We start from the raw sequence: 18,225 nt of genomic DNA, 5'->3' as shown, positions 1-18,225 counted from the left end.
TTTTTGCCGAGACCAAATACATTTCTACCTAGTATGATCGACATATGTAACGGAAAAAGCAGTTCTTTATACAGGATGATGATTTCTACGGGTCATCACAACTACGAGTAGTTACAAACATTAACTCTACACCCATACACTTTAATAACATCTGCTGACACTCGATATCATAGTCCGACTCTGATTCAGTTTCTGATATTCATTACATCAAAACATACATGAACTACCACATAAAAAATCGAATTTAATCCTAATCGCAACTAATTTACTTATTTATTCATGTCGATTGTCTATATGTTCGTACCTACTCCAGCTACCATCTTGATTGCACAATGTTCTACAAATTCCACAACTAGGAAATCTTTTTCTATGAAAATATAAAAACAATTTTTTTTTAAAGAAGGGTTATAAATCCGCAGGTTTTTTGAAATGTAATGATGAAAAAACACGCATATTGTAGTACAGTAAATACGATTTGGAATTCATTATCAGAGTAAACAACACCAATGTTACCAGATCAGCATGTGTCATGAAGGGTAATTTCACAGAAATTTATAATTGTCAAATTGTATTATTATACGTATAAATATGTTGTGAAATTACATACAACTCTACAACGTATCCATATTGCAAATATGAAAAGTGCATTTATATGAATATACCGTTACAACGATAATAACAAATTACGAACACCGGTTATTACGAACTTTATTTACATTTCCTGGTCCCGAAGCTTTAAGACTTTTTTTCAATCAAATAGCGAACTACGGATATAGCGAACTTTTTTATGACGAACTGTTTATTGGGTTCCATCTTTCATTAATTTTAATTCGGTTATAACGAACTTGCTATAAATATGCAAAATACTAAACTGGCAAGCATGCTCAAAAACTAATTTATAGCTAACGCTGGCAACCTTCCCAACAAATCTCAGGTTAATCGAAGGAAAAGAGAAGCAGCAAAAGTATTGCGAAAAAGGACACATAATTTAAACATTTGGAACTTAATATATTTTTTCATGCTAATCCTTGGATTTGTCTTACCTTGGACATAACGAACTTCGTCTATAACAAACTAATTTGATTGGTCCCTACCAATTCGCTATAACCGTACTTTACTGTAATGTATTTTGATTTTATCCGTCATACATTTCTACATATGCGAACTATATGTCAGGGTGTATACTTGCCATTAAATTGTTCCGATCATATCTCGAAGCCATTCCTTTTCAACACAATCTGGCATCACTTGCACGCCGACTAATAGTTTTTAATGACTCTGTTCGCAATTTATTGTTGTTTTGAACACTTCGCTTTGTATTTCAATTCTAAACAAAATAAATACCGACCAAGAGAGCCGTCTGAAGTATACTCAGAAAAAGAACGAAGATAGCGTGAGTGTGACATACTTACGTGAATGTCAATGTTATTGCGATGGGTGTGTGAAATGTTTATTGTATTTCAAACACGACACTTGTCGAATACTCCGTGCACTGGTATCATCCAGTTAATGTATGTATATAAGATTGTCAAATAAAACCTAAACACATTCTTGAGAACATGCTCTGAATTGGAAAACTAATTACACAGTGCTGCATATTATCAGCCAAAAATACGCAGTAAATAGAGAATCTTCCTTTGGGCTTGGTGCATTACTTTATTTCGTATTCGTATTTATATGTTTATAACTGTAGATGGCATTAGTTTTATTCCAATGAGTAGGACGACTCTTCATGGCCCGCACTCAAAAGAATTGTTTCCGGTGTAGTTGGGGCCCCCAGACGCAACCATTCCTTTTTTAGTCCAGCATCGATGCGTGCCGACTGTACAGCATGCCTCAGAGCAAAAATAACGCTTACCGCTAGACAACTGGGTGGTTCTCCAGTGGCCTTGGAGCGCATAAATCCCCCCTTGTTCGCAGAACCTTTTAATAATTCGATACGAAAGTCAATGGGAATGTCTTTGGCGCCAGGTGGTTTATAGTTCCATGTTCGATTGGTAAGAAGCTGGCCAGTTGAACGGTCGTAAATTAATTGCTCGGTTAACCAATAACCCAAGCCCATAACAAAGGCCCCCTCAATTTGCCCAATGTCGACGTACGGACTTAGACTTTCGCCGGCATCCTCTAGAATATCCACGCGTTTGATCAGGTTGTTACCGGTTAAAATGTCTACTTCTACTTCGGTCAAAGCTAAGCCGTAAATATGGTAATTAATCATATCACCCTGTTTGTAGTGGTCACTAACAATCATATTAATGGAACGATGCCACGCTTCACTAACAACTTCTTTCCATGTTGCATCCGGTTTTAATGAATCCTTTACGGGCTTCAGGCGATCTTTGAGTTTATTGCAAGCACTGCGAACTGCAAAGCATAGACTCTCACTGCCCATGGAGGAAGCCGTAACATCTGAATTGGCTCCATTAATAGTGTCACTAGATTCGATTTGAATCAAATCCATAGTCACTCCCAACACGTAAGCAGCCACTTGAGCTACTTTTGTATTTAAACCTGTAAAATAAGCTTGTATTCAGATGAGATCCACAGAGGCATTGCAAATACCTACCTTGACCCATCTCTATGCCTCCATGAGAAATAACGACCGAACCGTCGATGTGATAAATAGAAACTGTTGCACTGTGTTGACCTGTGTACTCCAAGGAATAATCCATAATGGCCATTCCAATTCCTCGTTTTAGCCAACGATTCCCTGCATTGAAATCGTCAATCTCTTTGCGTCTCTCTCTATACTCGGTGGACGTTAAAAAATTTGGTAGAAGTTCTCTCATTTTGTTATCTTCTTCGATGTTGATCATACGGGCATCAGCGGGATCAATATTGGCTTCGAAGGCAATATGTTCCAAGATATTTTCAATCATGGCTATACCTAGTGAATCGAGAAAGATGTATTAAATACACACAATTCGATTCTCTGTTGGTATAACTCACCTTCGAGGGAAGCTGGCGCACGACACCAGGCTGAGCTAGCGGCATCTGTAAGCACAGCATTTCCCTCCAGTTTGAAGTTGTCAGTTGTAAATGCATAACAGTTTTTTGCCGGTGGTGTGGTAAATAAAGTGACCGGATTTTCGTTTAGCGTGCAACCTGCATCCTCGTAGAATGTATTCTTTAAGCCGACAATTTTGCCATTTGATTTTATATGAAATTCATAATCAGAACGACAGCCCCATCGCTTCCCATTGCAATTCATCATAGATTCAATGGTTTGCACAAAACGAGCGGGCCGGTTGAGTTTAAAAGCGGCTAGGGCGGCAGCACAAGCCACAGCGTTTCCCCTGGTTATTTTGCAGCCATACGAACCTCCCAGACGTCGTACATTCAATTGTACTTCAGCTGCCGTTATACCAAGCATTTTGGCTATCACCGCCTGAGTGTGGTCCATCCAATGAGTTGCGGACAAAACCTGTAGACCTCGCTCAACCGGCATTACCACGCACGTCTGCGGTTCCATCGTAAAGTGATATTGCAATCCTATCTCAAAAATGCCTCTGCCGCAAATATCTGCTGTGTCCACCAACATTATATCCTTCAGTGGTGACGGCCGAAGGACTTTGATTCGATCTGAGCACTTATTATATAAGACATCTTGAAGTGTTGGCAGTACTACATTTATATTTTTCGAATAAAGGATCTTAACTTTATTGGATGCAAGATTGGCAATAAGGGGGTCCAGGGCCACTATCATTCCCAATGGTTGGTCGTAGTACTTGACCAAGCCGGAACAAAATATTTCCTCTGGTTCGTACTTGAAAGCTTGATCTACGAATGAATTTATTCCTGGTATATCTTTTGCCGAGTAAAATGCTACAACTCCTGGGACTTTCAAAGCCATCGATGCGTCAATGTGTTCAATGTTGCAGCCTACCTTTGTGGCACTTACAAAGCTGCAATAAACGGTTCTATTAGAGGTAAGGATGTCGTTCATGTATGTCGCTTCGCCCGAACATTGTATTAAACCTATCGGGTATGACGAATTATGAACAGAGATGAATACATGTTTTTTTCCTACGCTTCACTTACCTTCTATTTTCTTGACAGCTTTTGTGACTGGGTAGAATTTTTTATTGGTATCAAATATTTGAACACCTGAAGAGAGCTCTCTCCTCAACATGGCACCACCGCTTCGGAATTCTGGTTTTACTCGTTCTGCGGGGGCAGTCTCCAGAAGAAATTTCAACAAAATACCAGAAGCTAATTTACGACGATATTTTGGAGATGCTTCAGTAAGAACTTCATTTGGCTGTATGGTTGTCGGCATTTCGGAAAATATTTGTTGGACTACTGTCTTGTCGTAGAAACATTGTCCCCTTAAGATGCCTTCTATGGTAGACGCGTGGACGAAATTGGGACTGATGCCTCCAAAACATATACGCGAGTTGACAATCTTATTTGTCCGATTCGGTTCGAGCTCCAGTAAGAAGGCTGCGTTAACATAGGCATGAGCATTCTGTGCTCGTGGCATTATCTATTAACGGGACATTCTTTAGATATCTCATTGAGATTTATAAAAAATAAATCATAACTTACTTTATAGGATCTGAAGATAAACCTTTCGATGGGAAACGCTGGCAATTCGAAGCTAACAATTATCGTTTTTGGTGCATCATAGTTGTAGACATAATTGTAAATTGACAACGTCTCCTGTTTTCCAGCCGTATTGACCACATTCACGTGCGCATTCAAAGCGTTAAACGTTAAGAAAATGTCTGAAGGAAATTCCATGTGCTGTTTTTTAATAGAAATATTTCCTGCCAAAGTTCCGCTCTAAAGATAATTATTTTATTATTATTATTTGTTGAGTAGATAATACCTCAGGATTGACATACATTTCGGACAGGAACATTTGCAAGTAAATCGAAATGCTTCCAAAGTTGTTCGCAATACTCAAACCCTACAGCCTTCGAGACTTTCTTGAAAATGTCCATAGTTTCGCTTAGACTTAGGTTAGCACCCAAGGTCAACTTCTCCTTAGTCACTTGGTATTTCTTCAAATCGACCACAGTGTTGATGTCAATGAAGTGTTTCAAGGATTCTTCCCTGCGATAGACCCCATGTGCAGTATTTCCTGAAACCAGCATATATTCTGAGGTCGAGTCCATCGTACATAGAATATCCACTAATTCCCGGAGAGTTTTAGGCCAGTACCATTGACTTCCGTCATCATAGATGAGTGTTTGCAACGGGTATGGGCACATGCTGCCACATATATCACCGTCCTTATGACATTTCCCGCCCACTAAGTCCTCAATATCCTCCAAACATTCTTCCTGTGTGCCACCTGTATTGTCACATGCAAACGATTTCATTGCATACAATATTGGCCTGTAACCAGTACAACGGCAAATATTGCCCCCAAAAGAATTCTCGATTTCATCCATGGTGAGTTCGCCATTTTTCGCCTCCAATAGACTGTACATATTCATAACGAAACCCGGCGTGCAGAAGCCACACTGCGTTCCATTCATATTGGCCAAACGCTTCTGTATCGGATGGTAGCCATCGCCTTTGTTGCCAATGCCCTCACAGGTTATAATTTCTAGTCCGTTGCAGGTATTCAGTAGAGTAAGGCACTAAAATTGTAAACACATTAATAATTACTAATGTGAGCCTTAGTCCTCGATGTTGGTAATACTTGAATGTTAGAAATAAGCTAGTAAGGTTATAAAATAAATAACTAGCCAGCGAACGTATTATTAGACTTTTTATTTTGCAAGATGACTACTGTTGGCTTTGGCAACGGAATAAAATATATCAGACCTGTTTTTTTCATTTTTTATATTCATGATAATGCAATAACGATTTATTCATTAGAAGCGAACCAGTTAACAAGCCAAGTGTATCCGAATGATAATGATGATGACCGATTTACATGTAGCATACTTACGGAGTTTACGGCCCATGTTTGGATGTCTCCAGTAACTGGATGTTTTCCTTTAACAGCCACTAGGCAAACGCCGCAGCCTCCTTCCAAGCACATAAATTTGGTAGCAGTTAATTGGGCATGCTCTCGAAGAAATGTATTCAGAGTTGTGTAGGGGGCAAATTTTAGAAGGTTTACTAAAAATTGGAAATAAATAGCAAAAATATTGATCGTTGAAATTGAAACATGCTAACCTACCTGAAAATATTGTTCCATTTACTTTCAACGAAATTGACGACTTGTTTTCGTCATCATATCCGATAGCTGTTTTACTAGATTCAATACCCATGTTCCACGTTAAATTTAAGATGTTTCTGAATATACCGCAAAGCAATAACTGAATTATTTCAAACGTCTGAATGTAGATTTAAATGGAAACAAAAAACAAAGAGAATATTAGCAATCCAATTAGAATGAACGTAAAACCAGTAACCGGAACGGACAACTGTGGTTACGTTGATTTGTTGATATCCTACACCATGTTTTGGCATATATAGATAAAATGTGAAATAACATATATACGGATCTATATCTAAATTGAACAGATTCGATATATACCTTACAATCCTATATAATGTTACATTTCACGTAAAAAATTTTGGGGGAATATTGCGCCTCTGATGCAAAATTCGTTAGTGCGAGATATGTCTTTTCGGATGCGTATTGCTGTTTTGCTCCAGAAGTCGGCAGTTACATGGGGTACTTGGTAGGAATTTTGCAAAAATTAATTTCTCAACAATTTCTTATCCCCGATTTCTTTTGAGTGGACAAATTAGGTTGTGAAACTCATGGTATTAATAACGTGTACGTTTTCGTTTCAGTTAGCATGTCACAAACGAAAGCACATAGACATAACACTCTGTGGTATAGTGTGCTGTAGGAATTAAATCTCGTTCGGAATACCAGTATCATGTTGGATGCAACAAGGTGCGTGATAACCAGATCAAAGGATTCAAAAGCCAGTTTAATATGAGTAAACGTCCGAGTTAGTCAGTCTCATTCGTTAAAACGAAAATGTTGTTTTAATTTCATTCAAAAAAAAAAAAAAAAACCTAATTCACAATGCATTTGGAAAAAAATTATACGTGTTAATGAAATAGAAACTTATTTGCATAGTTTTCTAAGGCGAAGAGTTTATTTGCTTGTACAATTCGTTAAAATAAGTATACAAGTTTGGAAAACGTTCGTTATATGCGGTACTCAGTGTAAAAATTCAAATATTTTTTCATTCGTTATACCTCGAGTTTGCAAAATGGAGAATGCTCGTTGACTATATTGACCATTTTCATATAAAAATATTGAAATTAAAACTTCAGAATACTGTGAGAACTGCATATTCACTACACTAAAACAATAATTCTCTAGTTCAATTACATTAAATATTCGCTTTATAGCGTCAAAGAAACCTCAACAAATTTCAAGTATCCATATTTTCAGAGTACATCATGTGCGAAAGTAGAACCATGAATCGGAAATAAAATAAGAACGGCTAGAAAACTGAAACATCCGCTGTCAAGTAAAATTGAGATAGCCAATGTGTAACAAAATAATAAGTTCTTCAAGGTCAGGACGTTTTTTTAGTACTCATGTAAGTACTGATAACATATCGAATAGCCGGTTATCACGAACATACAATTCGTTCTTAACAAATTGACAATAAGACAAAGCAACAAGTGTCGCACCAATAAAATATTTTATTGGTTAAATTAATGAAATAAAAACAAGTTTATTTACTGTATATGAGTGCGTACATATGTATATAATATTTTATTTGCGTGATTATTTCATTAAGGGGTTTGTTAATTGAGCGACGTTACAGTTTAATTTAATTAATAATTGTTAGCTGTAAATCCACACACCAACTATTCTATTTGCGTCCATTGAAATCCTTCATAGCAACTGAAACTATTCCAAAGTATAGGAAGACACATCGTTACCCGCATTCAGCACTATGGTTTCGGGAGTTGTGGGAGCACCCAAACGAACCCATTCTCTCTTGAGGCCTGCATCTTTTCTAGCCGACTGAATGGCATGTTGAATGGCGAAAATTGCACTGATAGCCAGGCAACAGGGTGGTTCTCCGGTAGCTTTGGAGCGCATAAATCCTGCAGGATTTGCAGAACCCTGCAACATTTCAATACGGAAATCGATCGGGATGTCTTTAGCACCTGGAGGTTTGTAGTTCCAAGTTCGATTTGTCATAAGCTGGCCGGTTTGGCGATCGTAAACCAGTTGTTCCGTTAGCCAGTAACCCAGACACATTACAAAGGCACCCTCAATTTGGCCAATGTCGATGTAGGGACTCAAACTTTCACCCGTGTCCTCTAAGATATCCACCCGCTTGATCAAATGGTTGCCGGTTAAAATATCGACCTCAACTTCGGTCAAGGCGAGGCCATAAATGTGGTAGTTTTGCATATCACCGTTTTTGTAATGATCACTCGCGATCATGTTAATATTTTTATTCCACGCCGACTGTACCACATCCACCCACGAGGCATTGCTCTTTAAGGATTCCTTTACAGGCTTCAAGCGGCCATTTAGTTCTTCGCAGCATTTACGTACAGCAAAGCATAAACTTTCACTGCCCACTGCACCACCAGTGACCATGGAATTGGCACCATTGATGGTATCGCTTGATTCAATTTTTATGAATTCCAATGGAATGCCCAGGACATACGCAGCTACTTGAGCTATTTTAGTATTCATGCCTATGTGAACATTTAGGTTAAATAGAGGTATGCATTGTTAAAGAAAGTACACAAAATATGGTTAAAAATTTCGGCTTACCTTGGCCCATTTCAATCCCACCGTGGGAAATAACTACGGTACCATCCGTATGATAAATTGAGACTGTGGCTGGATACTGCCCGAAATAGAAGATGGGATAATCCATTATTGCAATACCGAGACCCTTTTTCAACCAGCGATTTTTGGAATTGAAATCGTCAATTTCCTGTCGTCTCTTCCTATACTCTGTAGAGGCAACGAAGCGTGGCAGCAGCTCTTTCAGTTTGCTGCCGTCCTCAATGTTAACCATACGAGCATCAACTGGATCTATATTGGCTTCAAATGCAATATGTTCCAAAATATTTTCAATCATGGCAATACCTACAAAGCGATGGGAAAAGAATATTGTGATTTTTTTGCCACGAATATATATTTCTAACCTTCTACTGATCCTGGTGCTCTACACCATGTCGAACTGGTAGCATCCGTCACCACTGCATTTCCCTCGATCTTAAGGTTGTCACTTGTAAATGCATAACAATTCTTAGCGCAGAATGTTGAATGACCGTCAATGGGATTCTCATTTAAGGTGCAGCCGGCGTCTTCATAGAATATGTTCTTCAAACCCACAATTTTACCATTAGACTTGATGTGAAACTCGTAGTCCGAACGACAACCCCAGCGTTTGCCATTACAGTTCATCATGGACTCAATAGTTTGTACGAAGCGGGCGGGACGATTCAATTTGTAAGCAGCCAATGAAGCTGCACACGCTACAAGGTTCCCTCTGCTGATTTTGCTCCCATAGCCGCCACCCAAGCGTCTGACCTTCAACTGGACATCCGCCGCTTTAATCTGAAGCATTTTAGATATTACAGCTTGTGTGTGGTCCATCCATTGTGTTGTGGCCCACACTTGCAGGCCCTGTTCAAATGGTACCACAATACATGTTTGTGGCTCCATCGTGAAATGGTACTGCAAGCCAATTTCGAAAATTCCCTTGCCAGAAATATCTGCAGCTTCGGATAGCTTAATGTCCTTAACCTTTGAAGGGGCTATATTGTGAATCCGTTCCATGCGATTATTAGCAAATACGTCTGGCAGAGTGGGCATTATCAAGTCTGCCCCCTTGGAGTAAATTACTTTGACTTTGCAAGCGGCGCGGTTAGCTATGTCACTACTAAAGGCCACAATCATTCCCAGTGGCTGGTCATAGTAACGAACCGATTCCGAACAGAATATCTCCTCTTTCTCATATCCAAAACCTTCGTCAACATAGGTGTTAGTTCCAGGAATGTCCTTCGCCGAGTAAAATGCTACTACTCCAGGGACTGCCAGAGCTTCGGATGCGTCAATTTGCTCAATGGTGCTGCCAACTTTGGTGGCTGTGACAAAAGCGCAGTACACAGCATTATGAGGTGTTAGAGTATCGTTCATGTATGTAGCTTCACCCGAACACTGAATGAGACCTACAAATACAATATTCATTATGTTTGAATGAGTTCTCCAGTCACATGATATATTCATTGCAGACCTTCTATTTTTTCAACAGGCTGGGTTACTGGATAGAATTTTTTTTGAGTTTCAAATGACTGAATGCCCGATGACAACTCTCTCTTTAATATTAGTCCTCCACTGCGAAATTCTGGTTTTACTTTGTCTTCGGGTGCACTCTCCAAGAGAAATTTCAACAAAAGGCCGCATGCCAATTTGCGCCGATAGTCGGGAGATGGATCTGGCAGAACTTCATTTGGCTGTAGCGTATTATCCAAGGCTGCGAACAATTTTCCCACAATATCTTTTTCATAGAAACACTGGCCCTTAAGAATATCCTCAACGGTAGCAGCATGGACAAAATCTGGGCGTATGCCGCCAAAGCAGATACGACAATTCTTTACTACCCCCGTAGATGGGTCCACCTCCAATAAGAAGGCTGAATTTACATAAGCGTGTGCGTTCTGAGCCCGTGGCATTATCTAACCAACACAAAAGAGGTGAGAGTGAACGACTGAAGACTCGAGCAGAATCAGCTTGACCTACCTTGTACGATTTGAAAATGAACGTTTCCTTGGGATATGGTGGCAGCTCGAATGAAATAATTACTGACTTCGATGTGCTGTCCTTGAGGTAGTCAGATAAGGACATTGTTTCCCGCTTTTCAGTGGAATAGCCTACAACCACTTGTGCATTGAGAGCCTCTAATGTCAGGAATATGTCGGATGGGAATTCTTCATGTTCCTTTTTGGTGTAGATGTTGCCGGCCAATGTACCAGTCTGCAAGAAGATATGTACCGTGTGTAATATCTGTTTCTTGTTATGGTTATTTTCAGTAGTTAGTATAGTCTTTGAATATGTCAGCGTAAGATCATGTTTATCGCATTATTGCAAGCAAGCAATAATTCGTATAATTAATTGATATTCGCTTTCCATTTTCTGCCCCCTACACTGTCATTACTAATTCGCCTGTTAGGCAAGAGTATCCAGTCACGTAAAAACCTGTAATGAAACAAATAATACGAGCGCATACTCACATTTCGCACCGGTACATTGGCTATCAAATCGAAGTGTTGCCACATCTGTTGGCAATACTCAAAGCCCGACTGTTCGGAGGCTTTTGTGAAGATGTCCATTGCTTCGGTGAGGCTAATGTTGCCACCCAAACTCAATTTATCCTTGGACACATCGTGTTTCTTCAAATCAGGAATGGCATTGACATCAATAAAATGCTTCAACGACTCCGACCGACGATAGACACCATGCGCTGTGTTACCGGCGACAAGCATGTAGTGTTCATTGGCGTCTATTTTCGCCAGTATGTCAAACAATTCAGTAATGTTCTTCGGCCAATACCAATGGCTGCCGTCATCGTAAGTTAAAGTTGGCAAGGGCTTGTGACACAGGCCGGCACACCTTTGTCCTGTTTTCGGGCATGTCTTCTTCGACAGATCTTCAATATCCTGACATTCTTCAGGCACTTGTATATTGCTATCAGTTGCAAATGATTTCATTGCATCCAAAATAGGCCTGTAGCCGGTACATCTGCAGATATTACCCCCAAATGAATTTTCCACTTCCTCCATAGTTACTTTGCCACCTTTCGCCTCCAACAAACTATACATATTCATGACGAAGCCTGGAGTACAGAATCCGCACTGGGTTCCATGCATTTTAGCCATTCTCCTTTGTATTGGGTGGTAGCCATCGCGCTTATTGCCAATTCCTTCGCAGGTGGTGATTTCCCAATTACTGCAAGTGTTCAACAGGGTAAGGCACTGGAATTGGACCATGGATATTCACAAAGAATGCAGACAAATAATAAGATAATAATTTGTCAAAGGATTCTTTATTAAATTATTGAATTCATTGTGATTTACATTTGAATTGTTGTAGCAATTCCTACAACACGTGAAATTCCACGTATAAATGGAATTCAATTGATTGTATTGTAACGAAAATATCGGTATATTATATTGTTGTAATAACAGCTGACTAAATGCCAACGAATGAATACTGGAAAGTAAAGCAATTAGATGTACCATAAGAGGGGAAGTTGCAAACAACTGAAATTGCGACGATTACTCACATCAATATACAGTTTGGTCGGTGTGTCGACTAAATGTATTGAAATTTATATTCTATTGTCAGAGTTACTTAATGATTGCAATTTATTTGCCAATGTAATTTAAATATTGATTTTTCTAAAATGTACTTTTTGGTAATCATAAAGTTTTTATAGAAAGTTGGATACTACAGTCCAATGAAAGTTTTTGAAATCGCCCGATGCATTCGTATTGGTTTATTCTATAATGAAAATGGTTTAAGTTCACATGGACATGCTTAAGGAATAGAAACCAGAACCGTGAACTTAAATTGTTCGTTTTAATATCATAATTATTTACATTTGATATCATAATCATTTATAAAATTGTATTGGAAACATGATATAAATAATGAGGAAAATCTGCTTATCTATATATCGATAATATATACATATATATAATGAGCTCTATTTCGCTTAACATGGAATATCTGAAGAAATACACTTACCGAATTTGCTGCCCACGTTTGAGTATCGCCCGTAACAGGATGTTTCCCCTTGATCGATACCACACAGGCTCCGCACCCTCCCTCTAAGCACATGAACTTTGTAGCCGTCAACTGAGCATGCTCTCTGATGAACGTGTTCAGTGTTATGTCAGGAGCCAGCGTTGATAGATTCACTAAATAAGATGAGGATGTCAGAGATAACAAACGTGATCATCTTCAGTATTTGTGTCTTTCTCTGATCGTACAGACCTGTATATGGAACACCATTTATCGTGAAGGTAGTATTTGCCATCGTCACTAATTTACCAAACACCAGGTATGATTCTACGTTTTCTGGTCTTGCCACAAAAACTTGAATTTGGTTTTATCTGTAAGCAATAAAATTTATCAGCCAAAATGCCACAACACTTATTGGATATTCGTTTGCTTGGAACTTGTCCGCTGTACGTTCACTTACAAACTAAATAGCTAAAAGCTAAAAACTATAATTTTGTAATTTTTGTTTCGAAATGAAAATCAAAGAGTCTATGCACATTGGGTTTTTGCACGCTAACTACAAACGACTTTTATTATCTACACCAAACAAAAAATTAATAGAAACAACAAATATTATCTACACCAGCCTTACCCCTCCCCAGAAATGCATCACATCATCCGACTCTATCATGATTGTGCGTTTTTACAGACTAAAAACTGAAGAACGTCATGTTCGTGTTTAGTATGATGTCCACAATACATTTCAGTCGTCTCAATATAAATTCCTGAAACAGTGCCTTAATGTTTAGAATTAGATTCGTGGCAACCACATCGTATTTATCTGAGATCACATTGTTTTTGTAGATGACTAGAGGATTTTGTCTATTGGCATTTTTACGAATGTGACCGAATTGTCATTATTTCCCACATGAATTTGTATAATTGAACCAATAACTGAAAATATAAATATTTCATTTGCGCTTAGGAAACACTGTGCACGTTTGAATGATAAAGTGTTGAGTTTTTGCAGTTTCATTGTTTTTATTCCATTCACATGCAATTATCTCACTTGGAGCAATTTGAACGTTCACATCAATCATTATTTCAATATTAACTAATGCTTGGACTGAAGGTGCCCCTCGACTCGTTCTGACATCACATACAAAATATATGTCTGTAAGTTTGGCCAAAGATAGACTCACATACTGTGCCCTGAACAGAATAATATATTAGGCCTTGGTCACAGAAGTCCTTTGCTATCGCAATAAAAAAGGCATAGTCTGATGTTTATCACAGCGAATGTTGTCAATGAATTCGGAACTTATTGGTATAAAGTTCACATAACCCATCATACTGCAAACCAAATGACTTTGACATTTCAGAAAAATAACACTTGTTTTGCGAAGTGTTTTGTGCATTTCACTTTGTTGGCAACTATGTTGTTGCTCTCACAAATCCACTCATTCACTCGCTTAATTCGAAATACATTCCAGCTGATGAAGTCGAATCGATTGTTTCTGTTTTGTTTTAATTTTCTTTGTTTTGTTTATTTTTCCATTCCGCTTTTAATAATTAATGTAAATTACCCACACCCCACGTGCCCGCACAGCTAAGAATTCTGTAGACCCGACCGGCCTCCGTTTGCAGAGAATTACACAACCGAATGAACAGCAACTGTTCAAAACGAAATTTATATATATTTTTGTTTTGTGAAACTAAACACAGATCACTTTGTCGTTAAACTATTCCAAAATGGCCAGTCTTTGTCGACATCGGTTTCAAGACTGCCGCCAACCAAGTAGCAGGCATTTGAAGTTGCCAAAAGTTGTGTACTACTGTGACCCAAAGCAGTGGCTTTTCGAAACGCAACTACGATTTGTGCCTAATCATTCATTTATAATAGTGTGATTTACAATTTTAAAATGTTTTTCTATACAACAGTAGTAAAACAACAACAAACATAAAATGTATGTATTTGTTATCTTGCCAATGATTAAACATATTTCATCTGGGCTTTTCGTTATCTCTTTGGGCCACTGTTGGTGAGTATATGCGTGTTCTACAAAGTTTTTGTTTATATCAGCTGTAAAATGTGCCATCGCGTGTGTGTGTGTTCGTACACACGTAAATACCAATAGTCGAAACAGTCACAGACAAACGTTTTGTACATAAATATATTTTCAAATACATTTTACAACAACTTTTATCCGTAAAGGCAACAGGTCCACTCGACACTGCAATCTGAACATATTTCTTGCTAATAAACTGCCGGTTCAAGTGTTACTCGAAAATTATCGAAATGTCAATGACTTGGATGTGCTCATTCCAAGACACTCATATACTCGTCATCACAGATTTGATCTTCAGTGTGAATTATCCATTGTAATGGGGAAGCATTTCGTTTATTTTTGTTTTTCCTTAAGCGATAACAGCTTACCAAAAACATGCTAAAATCTTGTTTTTGTTTTTTGTGGAGCACCCCGAGGCTTTTCAGTAAAATCGGAGAGAACATCAAGAGAGTAAACTTATATTATTCTCAAGATTATACATGCTTACAAAGATAAATCGATTGTATATATAAGTACATACATGAGGGTATTTCAGATAATTGGGAAACATATGTCATTATTATCTATCGAACATATGTAGACAAAATGTAGAAAAATATAATTTAAGAGTATCTAAACTAATAAAAGAGTGACTGAAATTGTGGGTGAGGGTGTCATTCTGGTCCAAAGCGGTCAGATAAGGCGGGATTTCTTCAAATTCGTACTAGAACGGCACGAAAACTACTAAAAAGTACTACATGTAAAACCATTTGCATTAGGCGAACCTATGGAGCTAGAACTCTGAAATTCGGATGGATGGAGTGTAGGATAAATTTACCAAAGGGTTTTTTTTTGGAAATTTGGTACAACTCCGTAGCATGTGAAGGGATAGCGCTAAAAACTTGAAGTTTGGAATGTGAATTAAGGTTGAGAAGTATGGCCTGTATAAGGGGGTGGTAAAGCGTATACTCATGTATACAAAAAGTACTACCTTTACAAAATTTGAAATTAGGGAAACGGGTGAAGATGGAATTTTTAAATTTGAAATTAACATAATCGTCGGAGTGTAGGATAGCGATATATAGATAGTTTTTGTAATATGTACTTATGTGCACGAAAAGTACTAATAGGTACTACATTTGGTACAATTTGGATTTTGGGTGAACTGATTGACCTGTAATCCTGGAATTTGAAGTTAGGGTCACTGTTAAGGTGTAGGCTTGGTGTATGTAGGTAGTTTTGGAAATTTGTACTAATGTGTACTTAATAGTACCAAATGTTCGTTTGGGTAAACCGATGGAGCTAGAACGCTGAAATTTGGAAATATGGTTACTGTTGGTACTTATGGGTATTAAATGGTACTAACTTTGGTACAATTTGAATTTTGTGTGAACCGATAGTGCTGAGATCCTGATATTTTGAGTTAGTATCATTGTTGAGGAGTAGAATTGGCCTATGCAGGAAGTTTTGGAAATTCATACTAATGTGTACTAAATCGTACCAAATTTGGTACAATTTAAATTGTACCAAAATTACGATTTGAGTGAACCTACAGAGCTCGAATCATGAAATTTGGAATTAGTGTTGGAAATAAGTACTGCAAGAGTACGAATGGTAATAAATGGTACCAAAATTAGTATAGATTTGTGTTGCGATGAGAATTGGTATGTTTGGTTATTGGTAATACATACTATAAGATAACAAAGAAACGAAATGGTACTAACATTTTATTATGGTCAATACTCAACATCTCTTTTGGAATGCACATCTTTTTCAGAGAATTGAATATTTGTTGAAAACTAATTTCAATAGTAACTAAATATACTACACCCTTATTCATCCACGGATGTCATGCTAAACCTTAAATTTTTTTTCTTAAATAATCATATGTTTCTGCATTGATATCATTTTTTGTGTTGTAATAAAATAAAATAGTGTCAAAAAATAATAATATCCAATTGGTTAAAGGTGATTTAAATTGTGAAGTTAGGCATCGCTGAACACAGGTGACAACAATTCGATTTGATAAAGTTCAATATCAGGAGTGGTTAAATGATCGACCACATCGTCTTCATTTTTAAACACACGTTTGGGTATACACATTAATTATTTTGAATCGCATGCAATTGATTCAAGCAGTCTGTATTCCGAGCATCAAAGCAAATATCTCGTCCTACACTTCGTGCTGCCCAGGGTATTTGTACTGTCCCATGTTATAAGTATCGGTATTTGCTCCAATCGTCGCTTCAGAAGACACCAACGGCAGCTGATACCCACGCAGCACCTCGGGATATCTTATTTAAATTGAATTCAATCCTTCGCCCACGAATCTGACAGAAATCTTAATTGTCGTATGTGTTGAAAAATTGCTTTCGTTTGTCTGGCACTGATATGCGTTCACACTTTCGACAATTCGCCACAAATGCATTGGGTTGCAGATACTCTTGCCGAGGTGTGTGAGAGTGTGTCGTGACCAATGAACATCTTCTGCAAGAGCGCATCTTCTTTTGGCAATTCTTCGAAGCATTAACTCAGATGGTCGTCTGCCGCTTGAGCACTTCAATAGTCATATTATTTGAAGATAATTTATGGTGAGCGTCGAATAAAAGTGATGGCATTCAGTTTTTGAGTCGAACGTGAGACTGTAAAATGATTGGATATCAGTTGGTAAATGTGGTGGGGACAACTTTAATGGATGTACCATCGAAATTGTCATTCGATGTCGCTTATAGCGATCAATTCCGTTCGTCCCTTGACTTTTACCCTGATGCAAAAGGGTCCAGACCCTTAGTTTAGTTTTGCATTATAACAACATACGGCTGCAATGTTGGGTAATTTTCAATCACTTTTGACTGGGATCGAAATTTAGTTATGTAGTAGTTATAGTATCTGTATCTGATTATATTGATTTGTTGAAAATAGAAAAATTACGATTGTATCTAGCAATTTTATTTCGTTTTCTAAATATCGTAAAAATAAACCAGACGAAACACTTGTCTCGCTGCATGTGATTCTTTGTCAATTGTTTGTAATAAAATAATATCAATTTCCAATTCATTAAAAGTTGTCGCATGATTAACCGAATGTATAAACATTTTGTTGCCCCCGCACATAGTAGAGTTCCGACAACTTCGTACTCCATGTTTGGGCTTAGTCAATTGAGAAACACTCTGTGTACAAATGTATGTGTGTATGTAAGTCAGGCTATGCTTTGTTGGCCATTGTCGTGTGTATTGTGTCTGCTTCTTTAGACAGCGTTACCCAAGTGCATCACACATTCGGGGTTTGACATTGTTGGCTTTATTAACTGGTTTCACGCTTGGATGGCGAGATTCGCGTGCTTGTTGCAATTAGAGTGAATGCTCTACATTTTGTGGTATTGCGGGTAAGGGAAGGTTTGTCCGGTTGGTTAGTGGTTATTAACATTTTTATTTGTTTGTTTGTTTTGGTCTATTTTTATTGTCAATATATTTTCAATAATAG

The 18,225-nt window shown here is 38.0% G+C and overlaps 2 protein-coding genes across 2 annotated transcripts; both read right to left on the bottom strand.

Annotated features, from left to right (window-relative positions):
• Window positions 1-1,705: 1,705 nt before the first annotated feature.
• On the bottom strand, window positions 1,706-6,013 carry LOC133327874 (uncharacterized). The gene is made up of 7 exons (XM_061536407.1): window positions 5,906-6,013; window positions 4,848-5,591; window positions 4,549-4,785; window positions 4,042-4,486; window positions 2,950-3,978; window positions 2,567-2,887; window positions 1,706-2,511 (listed from the first exon to the last, which is right to left on the bottom strand). The coding sequence occupies exons 1-7, from the start codon at window positions 5,996-5,998 to the stop codon at window positions 1,706-1,708; spliced, it is 3,675 nt and encodes a 1,224-aa protein (XP_061392391.1). The 5' UTR covers window positions 5,999-6,013.
• Window positions 6,014-7,846: 1,833 nt separating this feature from the next.
• LOC133327873 (uncharacterized) lies at window positions 7,847-12,826 on the bottom strand. The gene is made up of 7 exons (XM_061536406.1): window positions 12,719-12,826; window positions 11,203-11,943; window positions 10,712-10,945; window positions 10,206-10,647; window positions 9,112-10,140; window positions 8,732-9,052; window positions 7,847-8,652 (listed from the first exon to the last, which is right to left on the bottom strand). The coding sequence occupies exons 1-7, from the start codon at window positions 12,809-12,811 to the stop codon at window positions 7,847-7,849; spliced, it is 3,666 nt and encodes a 1,221-aa protein (XP_061392390.1). The 5' UTR covers window positions 12,812-12,826.
• Between the last annotated feature and the right edge of the window lie 5,399 nt (window positions 12,827-18,225).

Source organism: Musca vetustissima, unplaced genomic scaffold (genome assembly GCF_032173495.1).
Source record: "Musca vetustissima isolate MV318-11 ecotype Yass unplaced genomic scaffold, APGP_CSIRO_Mvet_v1 utg19638, whole genome shotgun sequence".
Classification (NCBI taxonomy): domain Eukaryota; kingdom Metazoa; phylum Arthropoda; class Insecta; order Diptera; family Muscidae; genus Musca; species Musca vetustissima.
The sequence above is the reverse complement of the archived record's forward strand: the minus strand, read 5'-3'. Positions and strand labels throughout refer to the sequence as shown.